This window comes from Vigna umbellata, chromosome 11 (assembly GCF_029865625.1).
Source record: "Vigna umbellata cultivar VRB3 chromosome 11, Vumbellata_1.0, whole genome shotgun sequence".
Taxonomy (NCBI): Eukaryota; Viridiplantae; Streptophyta; class Magnoliopsida; order Fabales; family Fabaceae; genus Vigna; species Vigna umbellata.
The window spans coordinates 21,545,920-21,566,608 of NC_142175.1; the positions used below are offsets into that span (position 1 = coordinate 21,545,920).

The 20,689-nt window shown below is 33.4% G+C and overlaps 1 protein-coding gene across 2 annotated transcripts; it reads left to right on the top strand.

Annotated features, from left to right (window-relative positions):
• The first annotated feature begins 3,133 nt into the window (after window positions 1-3,133).
• Window positions 3,134-20,373, top strand: LOC124841486 (calcium-dependent lipid-binding protein-like). 2 transcript variants are annotated; one of them, XM_088101646.1, is made up of 12 exons: window positions 3,134-3,267; window positions 3,592-3,725; window positions 6,885-6,986; window positions 7,076-7,126; window positions 9,477-9,597; window positions 17,223-17,344; window positions 17,443-17,541; window positions 17,871-17,951; window positions 18,041-18,126; window positions 18,470-18,695; window positions 19,366-19,530; window positions 19,732-20,373. In XM_088101646.1, the coding sequence occupies exons 2-12, from the start codon at window positions 3,621-3,623 to the stop codon at window positions 20,146-20,148; spliced, it is 1,575 nt and encodes a 524-aa protein (XP_087957772.1). In that variant the 5' UTR covers window positions 3,134-3,267; window positions 3,592-3,620; the 3' UTR covers window positions 20,149-20,373. The 2 variants fall into 2 exon arrangements, with proteins under 2 accessions (XP_087957772.1, XP_087957771.1); XM_088101645.1 differs by lacking the exon at window positions 3,134-3,267 and adding an exon at window positions 3,274-3,433.
• The last annotated feature ends 316 nt before the right edge of the window (window positions 20,374-20,689 follow it).

A 20,689-nucleotide genomic window follows, 5' to 3' on the forward strand; every position in this document is an offset into this window, starting at 1 on the left:
GGATTTTGTAAATATTATGCCTAATTTTATCCTAGACAAACTTTTGGCTTCGATTTTATAAAGAATTGAAACCTAATGTTTCCGAATAAAATAAAAAATATTAAAATCTATGCTAATTTTGAATTTTTATTCAACTTTTTGGTTTCGAGAAAATGAAGTCATATCTCAGTTCTCTACCCACCAAAGCCAAATTTCCTTTCTCAGATAAAATATTAAAATAAAATGATTGATAATTTTGAAATTTTATTTAAATTTAAGTAAATGGTAAAAATTTTGAAAACTTTTGACACGACTGTCAACCTCGATTTTCTAATAATCGAAACCAAATATCTTCTCTCAAATTAAATAATTAAAAAAATAGCTAAAGTTTTGAAAATTTTATACAAATAACTAAATCCAAAAGTTTTGAAAATAGCTAAAAAGAATTTTTGACAAATTTTTGAAAATTGTCACCATATTTTTATATATTTTATTTTCTTCAAAACCAAACATATTACCGAAACAAAAAAGTTAAATCTAAAGTAGTGATGATTAATGTAAGCAGAGGAACCTATATGTGAAAGCGAGAAATAGATGATAAGACGGATGATTCCCGTGAGTCTTGGATATTTTGTTTAAGATGTATATGTAGCAGTGGTTTGGTGTATTAGTCCAAGTGCTGTAAACAAACTATTTCTTTTTAAAAACTATGTGAATATCAACTCTAACTTCACATGATAATACAATCCGAAATATTATTTTTATATCCAACTAAGATAATAAATGGATAAGAGGAAATAATAAAACATGGATAGAGAATTTACACTTTTATTTGTGTAGATGTTTATATATATAAACCATAAACAATAGAAATTAAAATTATGTAATTTTTTAAAACTGTACAAGATCTATATGAAACAAAAGAAAGCTTTAGCTCAAAATAACAAAAAGAAGTACCAAATGGTTATTTGAGGATGAAGCAAATGGTTTGAAAAGTAGAGAAAATGTAGTAACCTAAAATATAGGGACTATGATTCCTTGTCTTTTGGAAAGTAGGACCCAAAATGCGACTAAGGAATATCATATTCTCATTCTCATTCATCATCCAGCTAACACTAAGCTGGATATTTTTCTAATTTAAATAAATAAATTAATAAGACAAACAAAATCCACATAAACTTTTCACGATAATAAAACACACCATAAACTATTTTAAAATGCATAGTCTCTTTTCATTATGCACCTTAATAGTTAAGCAATTGGGGGCATGACATGATATTGTGCTTATCTTAGTCGAATTTTCCTCTCAAACAACACAATTCGATTTAAAAATTATCCAAATAATATATTATGTTAAATATTTACATAAATCTAGTGAGTTTTTTAATCAGACCAGATATTATATTCTAAGCTATTATGTAATTTTCTGCAATATCTTTTTCTGTTCAAAGATCTCTTCCTTCTTTTAAATGAAAAAGAAAAAGAAATTAAGAAGTCTAGTTTAAAATTCCATTTAAAGAAAAATCAAATTTTAACTTATTTTTTAATTTTTTTTCAAACACAATTCGGAATTCAACTTTTTAGAATTAAAATTATAACTTTCTATCTTGAAAATAGAATAAACCGTATTATGTATTTAAATATTTCACACAATATAATATTCAAATACTTTTTAGATTTATATATATTGTGTGTGAGAAAACCTATCATCTTAGCCAAAAATATATTAAAAGTACACAACCTTATTGTATAGAAGGAGTTTGAAAATTGAATTTTAAATTTTAAATTTGCAAACAATGCATTTTGTACAAAATCTAATAAAAAAATTCAGAAATATAGATTAGGGATAATTTATACATATTTTTATTTATTTATTAAAACACTTTTTAGGAGAAAACGTATTGGAATTTTTTTAACTCTAAAAGTATAGTAACTGGTATTTTGAATTTGATAATCCTGACAATATAGATCAATTTAAGAGTAGAACATTAATATTGAAAAGAATAATCTAGACCATTTAATTCTCATTTATACATCTAAATATGCCATACACCTTTTCAACTAAAATTCTGATGATCATTAAAATATATATGATAATTTGATTGTGAAACCTTTATTTAATTCAACAGAATTGAAGTTAAAACAAAAGTACTTTTAAATAATTTTTACTTGTAATTTTTTAAAGAACTGTTCCTTTTCATTAAAGAAAAACAGTTGAAAAATGACAATGATTACAAAATATCTTTGAATAAGGTACAATTAAAACTATTGAATACTCTTTAAACTTAAAAAGAAGTACTTCTGAGTTTGTGTGTTATCTAATTTTGGACAACAATGTGAAGTTATAAAAGGGACTATGAATTTATGAGTTATAATAAAAACAGAAAAAGGAGCATCTGAAACTGTTGTAAGAAATGTAAATAACTGGTTCATAATGAATGGTAAAGGCAAATTTAGGTCCTCAAAACCCTATTCAGAAAACAACTTGGTCTGAAAAGTCAAGGTAACACATGATTTTCCCCCAAAAACTGGTAAGGCTGGCGGATATGATAGGACAAAGACATTGTGAGAGGAGCAAGAAAGAGACAAATTCCAAGTGTCATCAAATCACTGGAAATACCACCTTTCATTTTTCACTCTCAGATTTTTCTTTTCATAACCAAATGGTCAACACCCACAAATCTAATTTAAAAAATTAACTTATAAAGCACAAATTATTTTGTCAAGTTTAAACTTTTATATGTATATAAAAAGATAAAATTTATTAAAAATTATGAAGAGAAAATGACTTTTGCTCTTCCACCTTGTTTGTTAACTTCATAAGAACAAAAAAAATACTAGTATCACTCTCTTTTCATTTAGTTAGTCTGTCTTGAATTAAAGGAAGGATTCACCACAAATTGTAATGTTTAGGAAATGTAATAAAAGATAAGATTTTTATTATGATTATACCAACATGTGTCTAATTTGTGGATAGTGTAAAACAATTTTTGTTTTAGCATCAGGCTTGTAATAAATCTGTGACATTTAACTTTTTGAGTTAATAAACTTACTCTAATTTTTATTAAAAATTTGAATGAATGAAAATAATTTTAAGAGGTCAAAGAGATAAATAATTTTACAGTGATGGGAAATTATGAATAGATAAATAAATTTAAGAATGCCAACAATGTTGAAGATGTGGAGACCCTACAAGTCAGCTACAATGCTTTTAATGCTTTTTTTATAATCTTGTGGAGGGAGAGAAGATGAACCCACAACACTGAAAGTAACGTTAGAAACGAGAAGGTTTGCATAATTTACAGTTTTGAAAACTCACTCACACGACACTGGAAGGAATCCCTGTCCATACATCCCACCATTACCACAAAAATTAACACTTTGGGATTTTCTTTTGCTTCCAACTTTTGGTCTCTCTGCAAAATCTCATTCCAATTGGCGTTCATCTTCTAAAGTGAGACCCTTTGGGCTGTTTTACTCGAATTTCACTGAAAGTTTGGTTTTTGGCTTGACTTGGGTTTTGTTTTGCGGTTTCGAGGGTTGAGTTTGTGTCTTTTTCTCATGTGGGTGTCTCTGGTTTGACTTTTGGGTTTGTGTTTTTGGTGTTGGAAGGGGAAAGGTGGTGTTTGGCATCTCGGAAGATGGGTTTGTTTTCTGGAATTTTCATGGGGTTGGTGTTCGGCATCGCATTGATGGCTGGATGGGCACGCATGATGAGGTACCGAAGCGCCAAAAGAATTGCAAAGGTATGGGTGATGATGGTTTTTGTTTTCAGTTCAATCATACTTTGACTTTTGCTTTGTTGATTCGTGTTTTGAGAGATGGTGAGGATTTTATAAACTAGGCTGTGTTGGGAAAAATGTTGATGAATAGAGAACATCACGGTGGGGGAATTTTTCAGTTTTGCAATCAATAGGGAAAAATGTTGTGAATAGAGCATAAAATTTGGTGATGATTGGGTTCAGGGGGGTGTGAATAATCCACTTGTGGGTTATAATAGAGATTATCATATGGGTGTGGTGCAAGTAATCAATGTGAAAATGGATCATAGGGAAACGATCCTAGTTTGATTGATGAATACTAAAAGTTAGAGGATGAAACATCATGGCTCAAAAGGAGATGCTTCAACAATTTACAGAGTTTTCTGTTCAGTAAAATGCAGAAGCAAAACCTAATGAGTAGTAGTACTGGTTAGTTTTCTTTTGGTTAGTAAAATACAATCTTCCATTGCCTTCAACAACTGATGTGGGAATTAGGACGTCAAAATAATAACATGTGTTACGCTAATTATGTTTATAACCGGTTGACCCTAATTAAATTTTTACACTATAATTAGCTTTATGAGTTATGATTGAAATACTCAAATGCCCCTTTATATGAAAATGTTGCAATTAAACTCTATTACAACATTAAAGAAAACAAACGAGATTTGTGGAACTTTAAACTTGTGATGCTATTATTTTTTCTACCTCTTTCATGAACAACAGTTTTGTTTTCTCATGTGGACTTGAGAAGTGAACAAGTCATAACGATGTTGCACTTACCGAATAGACCTTACATTAGTTAGTGCCTCCTTTGGCTACTGTCTCACCTTTATAATAGATAGGTTAGTGAAGTACAACCTCTTATTCATGCTCAACTCAAATCTATCTTTGCTTGTTCATAAGACAAAACAATTTGGACTTTGTATTGTTCTGGAAGATTTTCTTGTAGATCCTATTTTCGATTTCTAAACTCTATTTCTAGGAAACTAAGTTCCCAATATTGGCAAGTCCATTTTGAAGTCCAAATCTCCCTCAAAAGGTTAGGTCTAGTGGTACTTAACAAGATTAATACAGACAACATGTTGCATATTCAGAGGCCTCAGGTGGCCCTTTCTCCTGATAATTGTAAATTAGCCACTTTCCATTGAAATAATCTTGAAGTATTCCTAGATAAGCATTATGTGAATGTGTTTCACAGCTTTGGTTTGGAACCCTTTTTGGTGGTTTAGAATAAAGGTTATGGTAAAAATGAAGGAAGCTCAAAACTGTATTGCTGTTTATTTATAGCCACTTTCCCTTGAAACAATCTTTATGGATTTTGCAGCCGTGTGCTGTTTATACAACATGCTTACACTTTAAGAGTGTTTCTTTGCCCTTGAACTTGTTGTGAAATAGGATTATGTCTGTGGCCTTTTTTTGGTGTTTCTCATGGTTGTTTCCATTGATAGCTTGCATTGACTTATAAGAACTGCAGCTTTACTGCATTCTTGAATCTTCAGATGTGTTGTTGTCTGCAGTATATCTCTGTCCCTATTTGTATTCTTCTGTGCTCTCTAATAAAGTAATTTTTTATATTAAAAAAGTTAAGTTGTGGAAATTTAAACACGGTAATGAGATCTCAAGAATGAGATTGCTCGAAATTTCAGGGTAATTGCTTGACTATTCTGTCACTTTAGATTGATTAAAAATTACGATGAAATTTCATTATAAAAATGGCAAATGATATAGTAGGGAAGGGATGCAGATTTCAATGTGTGTTAGTATTTTTGTGAGTAAATGGAATGAAATGGTGGAAAGAAATGAGATGTGTGGAAATAAGTTCCCTTTTTTGATATTTATAAAGGAGTTGATATAGAATGCATGAAAAGTGTAAGTCATCTAATGACAAATTGCCATATGTGTGGTTCTGATTCTAAACCTCAGCCTTATTTTTTTTTAAAACTAAATCTCAAAAGAAAATTTATCAATCAATAAAGTAAACCAAAGGACCAAAAATTACTTGAAATGTTCCGGTTTGAACAGAGCACATCAGTTTTGAAATGTATGTAGGAATGAGAAATAAAGAGAGAGGAGAAAGTTGAAATTGAGTTCTAAGCTGTTCATATGTTCTGTTTAAACAGATATCTTGTTTAAACATTTCTTTTCTAGTCTTACCTTACATTTAGATAGGGAATTTCAAAATTTCTAAGACATTCAAATACATTAAATTTGAATTGTTTTCATTTAAAATTGACCGGATTTAAAATATTTTGCTTATATAAGGCAATTCAAATTTGTTGAAAATTTTTCTCATTTGCATAAAGTATTTCAATTACCACCAAATGCAAAATGAAAAAAAAATTAAATATCAAACAATTGTTAATAATTCAAATATATCAATATTGATCATAGTTTTTAGTTGATACCGGTTGATGTTATTTTTTGGTCATAGTTTGTCAAGATTTTTTCAACTAATATTGATGAAGCTGTTTCTTGATTTGACGTCTTATTGACTTTTTGATCAATATTAGCTGAAAAATTTCCCCGAGTGACATGAGTCAAAAATTCCTAGTAAATGTTGACCGCAAGTTTTCCTATTAAGCATTAGAAAAGAAATCCTGCCATACTATTGACAAAGAATAACATCGTTGTCAATGATAAGAAAGTAATTATGGCAAACATCAACAAAAAATAGCCACGATAAATTTCATATGCTAGAAAATAGCCTCCTTGAAATTGGCTGATAAAACCCTGGCTGATATCGAGCGAGAAAATAACCGTGGTCTACAACAACAACAGTAATCCTAAAAATTTAAATAAGCATCAATAGAAAAACTTTAGTTTACATCAATTAAAAAAACTGATCCCAATAATGTCTTGATCTTAGTCAAGTTGACGATGTTCTAACCAAGAGTAGGGTAGAGAAGACACATGAATTTGAAAATATGAAGAATTTCAAATTTTTACTTTCTAGGTTGAATTTGATATTCTTTAATTTTAAGAAATCTAATTATTCATGGAATTTTAAAATTACAGTTTCTTTTAAAATTTCTTATCCAAAAAATATATATAGCATTCCAAATTCTCTATAAAATTGATTTACCATCTTAAAATTCCATATCTAAACACACTATTAACGTTCATTATTTATTTGCTTTGCAGGCAGCTGACATTAAACTCCTTTCATCCCTTAGCAGAGATGATTTGAAGAAAATTTGTGGTGAAAGTTTGCCTGAATGGATATCATTTCCTGTATATGAACAGGTGGGTTTGAAAGAACTTCATATAGTGTACCTATTATTCTAATATGATTGTGTAGTGTGCTTGACATTTCCTTGCATGGGCTCTCACAGGTGAAATGGCTAAACAAGAAACTGACCAAACTTTGGCCATTTGTGGCAGAAGTGAGTATGCTTGCACACCGTAATGTATTTGTATGATGATTTACAACAATTTGGGCAGTTTACAAGATTTTCTTTATATGTTTGAACTTAAAAGCTCCCAAAATGTCTAGTTGGGCTTGTTATTTTATAAAAATATTTTGTTTATACTGTTTGTAGTCAAAATTAGATTGTTTATTGTTCAGAAGTCATCTTAACTGTGGTTACCCATCGTCCACTTTAGTAACAGTCTCTTTAGTCTGTTTTGTTTGCAGTCTCTAGGGTGATGTTTAGTCTGACATTTAAAGCTTATAAAGTCTTGGCAGTCCTTTCATTATAAGGGTTGAGTTAGATATTAAATCTGAATTCTGTAATGTTATTGGAGTTTATCCTAGATCTATTGTTGAACCACTCACATTACTATATCCTGCAAGCCAGTGAAGTCAGTGTTGGAAAATTTCTGTAATTGTGACCTCACCAGCTATCATGCCTTAGTTGGGACAACTTTAGGACTGCCTTAGTTATAGGCTCAAGAGTGGTGTTTAATTTCATTACACTAGAGTTATGGTTTAAATAGAGCTTATATAGCTTGGTCAAATCCTTACCTTACAAATTGACTTTATGGGGTTAAGCTTGAATAATTTCTGAATTCTAGTATTGGACTATGTTGCTTTTAATACTCCAGTTCGAAAGAAATTTTTTCCTTAAGTATTAGTTTTCACGTGTTCATGAATCTTTTTTTACCAATAGAAATGCAAGAAAAGTTATGTACCAATAATAAGTTCAACCATTGAATCATTTGATATTATCTTTCTAATTACGTATACAGGATTAATTTTCACATAAATTGGACATTGTTAATTTGTTATCTGGTAATAACATTTATTTATCTTTTTAATAGCATATTATTCGTCAGAATAAATTAGTGTGATGAAGCTAGTAGTTATGTTTATCTAGTCTGTAAGAACTTTCAACTTAATGGTTGGATTGGTTTATTTCATATTTTATCTGAAGGTATTAAGTAGTATAGATGCACACAGGTTTGAAATCTAGTGTGTTGGTTATATTTTGCTTTTAGTAAATATTAATTTTTAAACATAGTGTCTAATGAAGTTTTAGGGTTTAATGTTATACTTATATTTATTTAGACAATTTACCAGGTTAATAATTTGTGACTTTGACATTATATTTTTTATTTATTTTATAATTTGGTATGCCAACTTATGAATCATGCCTTTTTATAACTTTTTGTTTCAAATTTTGGTTGGTCAATCCTATCCAATCTGCAACCCACTTGATAGGGTGAAATTTTCAACCGATCTTAAAGTTGTCCAACCCCACCCATTTTTATGACGAGTTAACTGCAAGATTAAAAGCTCTTTAAAGTAGTCAATGTGCGTTTTCTTTTAATTTTTACCTTTAAAATAAAATCCAATGTCCCATATTTATAGTTCTAATTTCTTATTAGAGATACCTTATCAATTAGAGATATGATTATGATCATATATATATATATATATATATATGTATATATATATATATATGTATATGTATGTATGTATGTATGTATATGTATGTATGTATGTATATGTATGTATGTATGTATATATATATACTCAATTATCTTTCAGCTTTATACACTCAATTATCTTTCAGCTAACTTTTAGGGTTGAATAAATTTAAGATGATATTATGGTCTATCCTAGAAATTGTTTGTTGTTGAGTTTATTAAGTCACTCAGTATTTGGCCATCAAAAGATTTTTGGTCATGCCAACTTTACACTTTAGATATTCAATCCTCAGCCCAAGCCCAAGCCAAGGCTTTACTTTAAAATGTAAATTTACTTATAACAATTACATATTAATAATAAACTTGTATTTAATTGATAATATTTTGTTAGACATGATGTTATATCTAAAAAGATATTATGTACTTCAAATACATATTATAAAATATAGCTTAATTTAAGTTTGTTCTTTAACTAATCAAGATTTTTTGTCGGATAAGGACAAAGACAAACTTGTCTCCACCCATTCCTTGCTAACCCCTTTGGAGATATATGATCAAAACAGAATATATAAGTGAAAAATTGTCTGCTATTATCCACTTAATCTTTATGGTTGATTTATGTTCAAATCCAAATATTAAGATTTCCAACAAATATTCTCATTTTATGTATATTATTTATCTTTTTTTGAAAAGTTTTATGAAAAATTGTATTTAATTATGTGCTGTTCAATATGAACCATGCCATGCTTAGACACAACCCCCTTCTCTTCGTTTTGGTTTAAATTTCCTTGCAAGTATCTGGAGTTGTATTCCTTCTTCGCTTAAATACATAATTTGATATTGATGGATTTTGTTTGCCCATAGGCTGCAACTTTGGTGATCAGAGAATCTGTTGAACCACTGCTAGAAGAGTACAGACCACCTGGAATTACTTCATTGAAGTTCAGCAAACTCTCACTTGGAAATGTGGCCCCAAAAATAGAAGGTAGCAATCAATAGTAATTCCTCTGCACAATCTTTGTCTAGTAAATTTACCAATTACAACTGGTTGCACTTAACAACTTAAGCTTTGGGAATTTTTTGTTCATGACAATTTGGTTAGAAGATTATAGCTATTTTTCCCGGGTATCTCTTTGCCCTTTGGGTTTAGGATTTATATTTTTTTTGGGATTGGATTCTGTCCACTGATAATATTCTTCTATCAACAAATAATAATTTAATAGAGAAAAAAAAACTTGTTTGGATTCCATGAGATAAAAGAAAAATGCGTTCATATATTGCAATCCATAATTTGAAAGCAAAAATCTTGTTAGACCAGTGTTGGAGCCATGACCAAAACTTTGGAGCTAATGATGTTTTTTAAGAAAACAGATTTTTTTAACTTGTAAATACACTGATACTCTGCATATGGTTTCTTGCTTCCTACCGAGGTATTGATGGGTGAGAAATCAATATGATGGAAGTCAATTTGGAAGCTATTTAGAGGGAGGAAACTGGGATGTTTTTAACTAGTTACATAATATCTATAACATATATATATATATATATATATATATATATATATATATATATATATACACACTGTTCCATTTTATCATTCTAAATTTAGGGAAATAAGTAATTTATTCAATTACCAGTTGGATCAATAATTTAACTGTTTTGGGCGATAGTTGACAAAATTGTTTTTGAATGAAATTTATTTTACAAAATTCATTTGAAGTGATGTGATCTCTGTTTTTGGATGTAGTTTTTATTGCAAAGGGTACTGGCAAAAATTGTAATTTTTTTTAATCCAACATAAAAACTACCTAAAGTTGATTTAATTTATGATCAAATTTGGACCCAGAATTAATTCCTCAACATGAAGCCAAGGTTGACCTTGGGCACATTTGGTAGTGACAGCCTAGGGCCCACAAGATTAAAATAATGCTTATACTTGTGCAGTAAATGTTAACTATATCATTTTGTTATTTTCATGAACGAATGAAATTGTTGCTTTTTTTATTCAAACTATAATGTAGAACGTGCTTTAAATAGGGGATTATTAGGATAAAAATATCTTAATATCTCCATGGTAGTTAGCAAAAACATATCCTAGAATCTTCACATTCATTCCATAAGATTTTTCTCCTTTTATAAGAGAAAGTGATTGTTACAAATAGAGTAGTTAAGAATTTAATTAGTATGATTTTGTTAATAATATTTTCCTTTTTTCCCTCATTATTGAAGTGAAAGTATCACATTGATTATTTGTTTTTTAATTTAGAAATTTGAAGGGAAAAAATAGAAGCCTTGAACATTATTCGAAATGTTTGTTGTATACATTTTGGGTTGTGTATTCATCTTTAGTAAGAGGGCTATGAAGAGGAGAGAGTAAATGTGAGATGTATTAGGAGACACAACGAGAGAGATAAATAGAAAGAAAAAGAAAATGGAGAAAATTTAGGAAATAAAGTTGTATAAAATCTTTATAAAAATGTTACATGTACATATTGTGTGTGTGTGTGTATGTTTCTTTTCTTTTTGGACCATAAATCGAATGATAAACAATAATACAAGTAAAATTGAACGAATAATGTCATACATCTTTTTGAGATTTGTTAGACTTATGTTATTTGCTAACTCTAATAATTTAATAAACCTTATCATTTTTTACATGTTTACTTGTTCTTGCAATATATATTTTACATTTTCAATTCATTTATCAATTGCAAAATGTAGTAGGAGTCAAATATTAATATAATTCGAAAAACGAAGTCCACATATGAATTTCTATTTTTTTAGTATATAGTTATATATAGGGGGCCTTTATCTATTATTCCACTATGGACTTATAATGTGGAACCAAACATATGAACATATATCAAAAATCATTGGTCTGTATCTTATGCTTTTCTTTTTTTTTTTCACTAAAGAATTACTTTTCCATAGTTTTGAATGTATTTGTTTCTCTTAGAAAATGATTTAGGCATAACTAAGCCTTGCAAAATCTGTTTGAAAGATAAAGTTTACATCCATTTATATACTACAAAAGTTAACCATATCTTTAGTTGATGTGGATCTCTAACATAACTCATCTCGTCAAGGATTGAACATTGTGTGGGACCCGATATTTATGGGTGATCTTATAGTGGCCTAATAGTGAGTGACACTATAGGCCTAATGGACTTTGCTAGGATTCATTATAATACCATTTTATAAAGCAATTAAGAACTAATTCAACCTCACAAGGTTAGTTTGGAAATTGGGGTTTGTATACACTTATATACTATGATTTGGCTATATCTTAAATCAAATAGGGGATTTCCAACATTTTTATCTTTTCAAGATGATTAGAATCTTAAAAGAATCTAAAATCTTGTAAAAGTTCTGAAACTATGATTGAAATCTTATTTAAATCAGCTGTTTTTAAAAAGCGAGATTTTATGATTTTAAATCAACATAAATTATTTTTTTTAATCTGAAAAATATCTAGACTATTTTATATCAGAATTACTCTTTTTATTTATCTTTAACAAATTGAGTCTGAAGGCAACTAGATGACATGGATAATAAAAGAAATCTTAAGTTTAATGTGGTTATGGAATCTTTCTTTTCATACTCGACATAAGTGATGAAAATGTTATTCTACTTCGGACTTAGGTGCATAGCATTCAATAAAACCGATTAAAATTATCTGTGTTTCTTTCCCTTTATCAAGTTTTCCTCTCATTTTGTTAGATGATAAGATGTGTGTTTCTGTTATTTGGGCTTAGTCTATTATGTATTAAGGGCATTGGCCCATATCTTACAATATAAATAAACTACCCTATGTGTATGCTAAACACACAAGGGATATTCTCTCCCAATCTTCTCTATTTCTCATATGGTATCTAGAGCACAGGAATAGTTCCAGTCAACTCCACGGTCTCCGGCACCCCTCACTGCCGCAGTCGCTGTCGCTGCCGCCGCCGCCGTCGCCGTCGTCGCCGGAGTTCCAGAATCGACCGGCGACCACACCATCGGAATCGTCTCGGCCGGGCGACCACCGTCGTACGAAGATCGCGGCGAACGGACCTCCCACGCGCCTCCACGCGCCGCCGCAAGAGTCGCCGCTGCCGCCGCTGCCGCCGCGCGTGCCGGCGCGTCGCCGGAGCTTTCCGCCGCCGATCAGCACCGCCGTGATCGCCTCCTCGCCCTCTTTCTGGATCTGTGGTCGTTGCATCCATCGGAGCACTTTGAATTTTTAGGGTTTCTCCTTCCCTATGGCATCTTCCTCGTCTACAAACACCTCTATTGGTGGCTCATCTTCTGATCCTTCAATATATACCAATTATGTGAATGTACACTTGTCCATTGACAAGTTAGATGGCACAAATTATGCAACATGGGCGTCCGACATCAAACTTTGGTTGAAGAGTCAAGGGTACTTAGATCATCTTACTCAAAATGTGACTATTGCTCCCATAGATGACACTTCCCGCTGGATGAAAATTGATGCTCAGTTGTGCATTGTTATAAAGTCCACCATTCACTCCTCACTGAAACAAATGTTTCGATCCTATGAAACATGTTCAGAAGTATGGGCACAAGCGAAGTTGTTATACACCAATGACACTCAGCGTCTTTATGGTGTTTGTCAGGACCTATTAACTGTTATTGGTCCGCGCAATCCTGGTCCTATGGCAGAATATTTGGGTAAAATTCATGCCCTTCTTCATGACTTTAATGATATATTACCTCCTGCTTCCACTCCTGCTGAAGAATTGGAACAGCGATCAAAGTTCTTCATGTTGTTGGCATTATACGGACTCTCTGATGATGTTTCTCATGTCCGTGATCAGATTTTGGGTTCTCCTGTCATACCCAACTTTACTTCTACTTGTTCTGCTCTTTTGCGTATACCGAGCAAACCGGTCACTGAGACATCCCCTCATACTGATGATTCCTCTGTTATGGCTGCTCAACGTGATGATCGAAGTCGGTCTCGCAAGCCAAGTAAAGGACGTCCAAAATGTGACCATTGTGGCAAGTTAGGCCACAAAATTGATAGATGTTATGCTCTCCATGGACGTCCTCCTCGACCTGTAGCAATGGCAAATTCTGATCCACCTCCCCGATCACCGTCTGCAGACCATCCTACTTCATCTAATATCATAGACAAACCTGCAATCTTTAACGAATTTCTCAAATGGTATGAGGATCATCAGCACTCTGGTTCCACTACATCTGCATCTGTTGCACGTACAGGTACACCTTTTGTTGGTCTAACTCACTCCCTTGGACCTTGGGTCCTTGACTCAGGCGCCACCGATCATATCACTGGTAACAAGTCCTTGTTTTCTTCCTTGTCATGTCCGAATAATTTACCCTCAGTAACAATGGCTGATGGGTCTAGAGTCTCATCTCATGGTATTGGTACTGTTAATATTTTTCCATCCATATCCATTGATCATGTACTTTATGTCCCTGGGTCTCCCTTCAACTTATTGTCCATTAGTCGTTTAACTCGTACTCTTAATTGTGTTATTTCATTTACTAAAGATTCTGTTTGGTTGCAGGACCGGAGTTCGAAACACATGATTGGCACAGGATGTGAGTCTCATGGCCTTTATCATCTCCGCCCTTCTCCACATGTTGGCGTTGTCATGGAGTCACCATCCCTTCTTCATGCTCAGTTCGGTCATCCCAGTCTTGCCAAACTACAACAACTTGTCCCGAGGTTGTCCACATTATCAAGTTTGTCGTGTGAGTCTTGTCAGTTAGGGAAGCATACTCGTAGTTCCTTTCCTCGTAGTGTCTCACAACGGGCGTCGTCTCCTTTTTCATTGGTTCATTCTGACATTTGGGGACCTAGTCGTGTTAAGTCCATTTTAGGTTTTCAGTATTTTGTTACCTTTATTGATGACTATTCCAGATGCACTTGGTTGTTTTTAATGAAGAATCGTTCTGAGTTGTTTTCTATTTTTCAATCTTTTTTCAATGAAATAAAAACACAGTTTGGGGTTTCTATTCGAAATTTACGTAGTGATAATGGCCGTGAATACCTTTCTCAACCGTTTAAACAGTTTATGGCTTCTCATGGCATTCTTCACCAAACCTCATGTGCTTATACCCCTCAACAAAATGGGGTGGCTGAGCGTAAGAATAGACACCTTATTGAAACAACTCGTACACTTCTTATTCATGGTCAAGTACCCTCCCGTTTTTGGGGTGATGCAGTTCTCACAGCATGTTATCTTATCAACCGCATGCCATCTTCCGTCCTAGATAACAAAATCCCTCATTCTATCTTATTTCCTCAAGACCCTCTGCATCCATTACCTCTTCGAGTTTTTGGGTCTACATGTTTTGTTCATGATTTTAGTCCTGGTCTTGATAAGTTATCTCCTAGGTCTCACAAATGTGTCTTCTTAGGATTTCCACGGTCACAAAAGGGCTATAAGTGTTTTTCCCCTTCCCTCAATCGTCATTTTATCTCTGCTGATGTCACTTTTGATGAGTCTTCTTTTTACTTTTCACATCTATCTTCTAGTTCTGTACCTCTCCCTGTTACTGTTGATATTCCTCTTATATGTGATCCTCCTGGTGATGCTCCACCCATTTTGTCTTCTCCTTCTTTAGACTCTCCTTCACCACAGGATCATCCTTCACCTCCACCCCTTCAGGTTTATAGTCGCCGTAATCGTCTCCCTCATGACTCACTTCCGGTGCCGACTCATGTGTCTCCTCCGGCTCCAGCAACTGAGTCTGACTTGCCTATTGCCCTCCGTAAAGGTATACGCTCTACCCGTAACCCTTCCCCTCATTATACTGTTCTTAATTACAACAGATTATCTCCATCTTTTTATACTTGTCTCTCATCCATTTCTTCTGTGTCAATTCCCAAATCTGTGAGTGATGCCTTAACTCATCCTGGTTGGCGTCAAGCTATGATGGATGAATTAAGTGCTTTACAGGAAAGTGGAACTTGGGAGCTGGTCCAATTACCATCTGGAAAGTCTGTTGTTGGTTGCAGGTGGGTGTATGCTATCAAGGTTGGTCCTGATGGCACGATTGATCGTCTGAAAGCTCGACTGGTTGCCAAAGGCTACACACAGATTTTTGGTTTGGATTATGGTGATACTTTTTCTCCAGTGGCAAAAATGACCTCTGTTCGCCTCTTCATTGCCATGGCCGCTCTTCGCCAATGGCCTCTTTACCAACTTGATGTCAAAAATGCTTTCCTCAATGGTGATTTGCATGAAGAAATTTATATGGAGCAACCGCCTGGCTTTGTTGCTCAGGGGGAGTCATCTGGATTGGTATGTCGTCTTCGCAAATCCTTATATGGCCTAAAACAGTCTCCTCGGGCCTGGTTTGGTAAATTCAGTTGTGTTGTTCAACAATTTGGTATGTCTCGCAGTGAAGCGGATCATTCAGTGTTCTATCGCCACTCGAGTGCTGGATGTATCTACTTAATAGTGTATGTCGATGATATTGTTCTCACAGGAAGCGACTATCTTGGCATCTCTCAGATGAAACAACACCTTTGTCATCATTTTCAAACCAAAGATCTTGGCAAACTCCGGTACTTTTTGGGTATTGAAGTAGCACAATCCAATGATGGTATTGTCATATCTCAGAGGAAGTATGCGTTAGACATCTTGGAGGAAACAGGGTTAATGAACTGTAAATCTGTTGAGACACCTATGGACCCTAACATCAAACTCCTACCAAATCAGGGGGAGCCTTTCTCAGATCCTGAACGGTACAGAAGACTAGTTGGTAAATTAAACTATCTTACTGTTACGCGTCCTGACATTTCTTTCGCAGTTAGTGTGGTGAGTCAATTTCTAAACTCCCCATGTGAAGACCATTGGGATGCAGTTGTTCGCATACTGAAGTATATTAAAAGATCACCTGGAAAAGGTTTGCTATATGGCCCTAATAACGATACAAAAATTGTTTGTTATTCAGATGCTGATTGGGCTGGTTCCCCTTCTGATAGGAGGTCTACTTCTGGATATTGTGTCTCTATTGGTAGCAACCTGATATCTTGGAAAAGTAAGAAGCAGAGTGTTGTGGCAAGGTCTAGTGCAGAAGCAGAATATAGAGCTATGGCATCAGCTACTTGCGAGCTTGTGTGGCTTAAACAATTGCTTAGTGAATTGAAATTTGGAGATGTCACTCACATGATACTTATATGTGATAATCAAGCTGCTCTCCATATCAGCTCTAACCCTGTCTTCCATGAGAGAACCAAACACATTGAAGTTGATTGTCATTTCATTCGAGAAAAAATCATATCCGGAGATATCAAGACTGAGTTTGTTAACTCAAGCAACCAGTTGGCAGACATATTCACTAAGTCCTTACGAGGACCTAGAATTGATTATCTTTGTAACAAGCTTGGAACATATGATTTATATGCTCCAGCTTGAGGGGGAGTGTTAGATGATAAGATGTGTGTTTCTGTTATTTGGGCTTAGTCTATTATGTATTAAGGGCATTGGCCCATATCTTACAATATAAATAAACTACCCTATGTGTATGCTAAACACACAAGGGATATTCTCTCCCAATCTTCTCTATTTCTCATACATTTCATAAATTAATAATCTTTATATGCATAATTCTTCATCCATACAGGGATTCGTGTTCAGAGTCTTACCAAAGGTCAAATCATAATGGATATTGATTTCCGTTGGGGTGGTGATCCTAGTATTATTTTGGCTGTTGAGGCTGCACTTGTTGCATCAATCCCTATTCAGGTAAGACTTAGCTTGTCAGTGTACTTTTCCCTTGATTTTCATCACTTTCCTTGCACAATTTGTCAACATTAGAGTTTTATTATTGCGTTTGGTTTCAGTTGAAGGATCTACAGGTTTTCACCATTATCCGTGTTATATTCCAACTTTCTGAAGAGATCCCTTGCATTTCTGCTGTTGTTGTAGCTCTACTTGCTGAGGTAAAGGAAAAAGATAAAATGATAAGGTTGATTAAGAAAAAAAAAACAAAAAAGGTGGATAAAGTGTCCCTTCATATTAAACGTGTTAAATGTATTTAGATATCAATTTAAGTGAATTGCCATAGTGATTAATTGGGGACATTATTAGGATAATACACTTTTCAAAGATTGTGAATGGGGGAAACTACTGTTAATAACCAAAAACTGTTCTATTTTTGGCCTAAATGTGTATTTTAGTTTATTCTTTAAAACTTGTATCAGCCTTGCCACATGATACCCACTAAACTTATTTTTACTCTCTGAATTCTGACTTTTCCATTTAAATATAGCCAAAGCCAAGGATTGACTATACTCTGAAAGCTGTTGGTGGAAGTTTAACAGCTATTCCTGGAATCTCAGATATGATTGATGTGAGTCATTTATTGTCTACTGCATCTTTCCCTTGGGAGCATCTTTGAAGTAGCATGCATAACTCTAACATTTACCCACCATTTTATAGGATACTGTGAATTCAATTGTTACTGACATGCTTCAATGGCCCCATAGGATTGTGGTTCCACTTGGTGGTATTCCTTGTGATCTAAGGTAAATGTGAATCATCAAGTTTATCCTTTTGGATTTATTCTTTGTGACTGCAGATAAAAAAAAACAATAGTTATGTTGCTATATCCTTTTAACAAAGTTTTACATTTGATTTTGAAATTTGTGTGAGCAACAAAACAATAATATAGCCTTAAGAAAATCAATCTGCCACTATGAGATTCTCTCATGTAAGTAAGCAGGTGTTTCTGCCACTTCTTTCCAGCAAATAACCTCTTCTAAACCCTACCTTTGAAGAAAATAAACTGGGAATGCAAATTTCAATGTTAGTGCTCAAATATGTTTACAATCACACAGCATAAAAAGCACTTTTTTTGTTTTCTTGCAGTGAGCTGGAGCTTAAACCCCAAGGAAAACTTTCAGTGACTGTAGTGAAAGCGACTGCTTTGAAGAATATGGAAATGATTGGAAAGTCAGATCCGTATGTAGTTGTGCATATTCGACCATTGTTCAAGTATAAAACCAAAGTTGTTGACAACAACTTGAATCCTACTTGGAATGAGAGATTTGAGTTGATTGCAGAAGACAAGGAGACCCAATCACTCATTCTAGAGGTTTTACCATACCAATACTTTATCTCCTTTTTATTCTGAAGTCTCTGCCTCATTTCTTAGGGACATTTTGTGACATTTTTGTTTTCATAAATATATGCCCTTAAATTAAGCCAATTACTTACTGAAGAATTGGAAAGAAATATTTTCATATATGCTCAATATGTTTGAAAATAAAAATCTGGTTATTTACCTGCTCTTGTTTCTGACACGGGGATTAGAAACATACTGCATACTTCTTTCTAAGTATGATTACTTTTGTTTAACAGCTCAATTTGTTTGAACCTTGTTATTGTGATCCTGTACCATCCATGTTGTAAACTAGAATTTCTTTAATACATAAAATTCTGTTGGTATATCTTGTTGCCTCAAGTCAACAAATTTTGGATCTTCCACCAGTGGCAGTTCTATATATCAGTGATATATATTATAATCTATGTTTGATTACTGACTTCTCAAAAATTTGTGATTGTTTCTGTAATATTGACAGAGGTTGTGTCTTTGTTTAGCCTGGTTGAAGCCCAAGATTTTATCCATATTTACAGGGTTATTGCAGTTATTATTTTGATTTGAAATCTAATGTTTTTCTCCCTATAACTCAACTTAAACTGCTTCTATAATTTGATTTGTTTAAGGCAATTAACACAAATGATGTCCATGACTCCTCAAACAGGTTTTTGATAAAGACATTGGGCAAGATAAGCGATTGGGAATAGTTCAGGTACGCCTTAATGATCTAGACTCACAAACTGAAAAGGAGATGGAATTGAGGCTGCTGTCATCACTTGATACACTGAAGGTGAAAGATAAGAAGGATCGAGGAACCTTGACAATAAAGGTACTTCTAATAATCTGACGTACTTGGCAGTGACAATATTATGGAGCTCTGCATGGTGTATATAAAGTTTTTTCTCTTCCCTTCATATGTTCTGATCTTACCATCATTTGGATAATTTAAGCCCTCCTATATGTTGGTCACTTGTGGCAATCCTGGTTGATTGAAAATCATTTGAAAATCATAATCATGTTTCAATTTCAGGTCTTATACTATCAGTTTAACAAGGAAGAACAACTGGCTGCACTAGAAGAAGAGAAAAAGATACTAGAAGAAAGGAAGAAAATGAAAGAAGCAGGAATGATAGGAAGCACAATGGATGCACTAGGATCTGGTGTTGGACTGGTTGGTACTGGTGTTGGACTGGTTGGTACTGGTGTTGTGGCCGGTGCCGGTCTTATGGGAAGTGGCGTTGTGGCCGGTGCCGGGCTAGTTGGCAGTGGCATCGGTGCTGGAGCAGGGCTAGTTGGCAGTGGTTTTGGAGCCGTTAGCAGTGGATTGAGCAAGGCAGGGAAGTTCATGGGAAGGACAATCACAGGCCATAGTGGCTCTAAAAAGAGTGGCTCTTCAACTCCAGTCAATAATGCACAGGAGAATGGTGGTGGTGCAAAGCCTCTTTGATTCTTTTCTTTGTGTATTGTAAGACTAATGAATGAATCTTTGCAGCTTCAGGCTTTGATAATAGATAGATTACATGTGTATTTGTTGCTTTATTTTCTTACCATAATGTTTTCTCCATGGCTGTTATAATGTTTCCTCCATGGTTGTATCATCTTTGTCTGTGATTATGTTTACCTGAATTTGTATTTAAACTCAACAAATTTTAAGCATTCCTTATTCAGTTCACCTACTTGATGTAACAAATTGTTTGACATGGACTTGTAATGTACTTTAAAATGTAAAAGAAAATCATATTTATTGGTAATATGCTTATAAAAACTTACTAGATTAGATTTCATGTGATTTTAAATATCAAGGATGATCTAATTCATGAACAAAATAAGGATCATATTGAGGTCAAAATGTGCGACATCAAGCAACAACAACCATGGAGTTTTATAGTGTTTTTGGTTGTTTCAAATCAAATTAGACATAAATTTGTATAATTCTAGTCTGTCGTAATTGAATATTCCATAATTGAGAGTTTTTGTTGGGAAATGAG

Coding starts and splice junctions, on each gene's coding strand:
- LOC124841486 (XM_088101646.1), top strand. CDS start 3,621: ATGGGTTTGTTTTCTGGAATTTTCATGGGGTTGGTGTTCGGCATCGCA. Junction 6,987..7,075: donor CATTTCCTGTATATGAACAG/GTGGGTTTGAAA, acceptor GGGCTCTCACAG/GTGAAATGGCTAAACAAGAA. Junction 7,127..9,476: donor TTTGGCCATTTGTGGCAGAA/GTGAGTATGCTT, acceptor GTTTGCCCATAG/GCTGCAACTTTGGTGATCAG.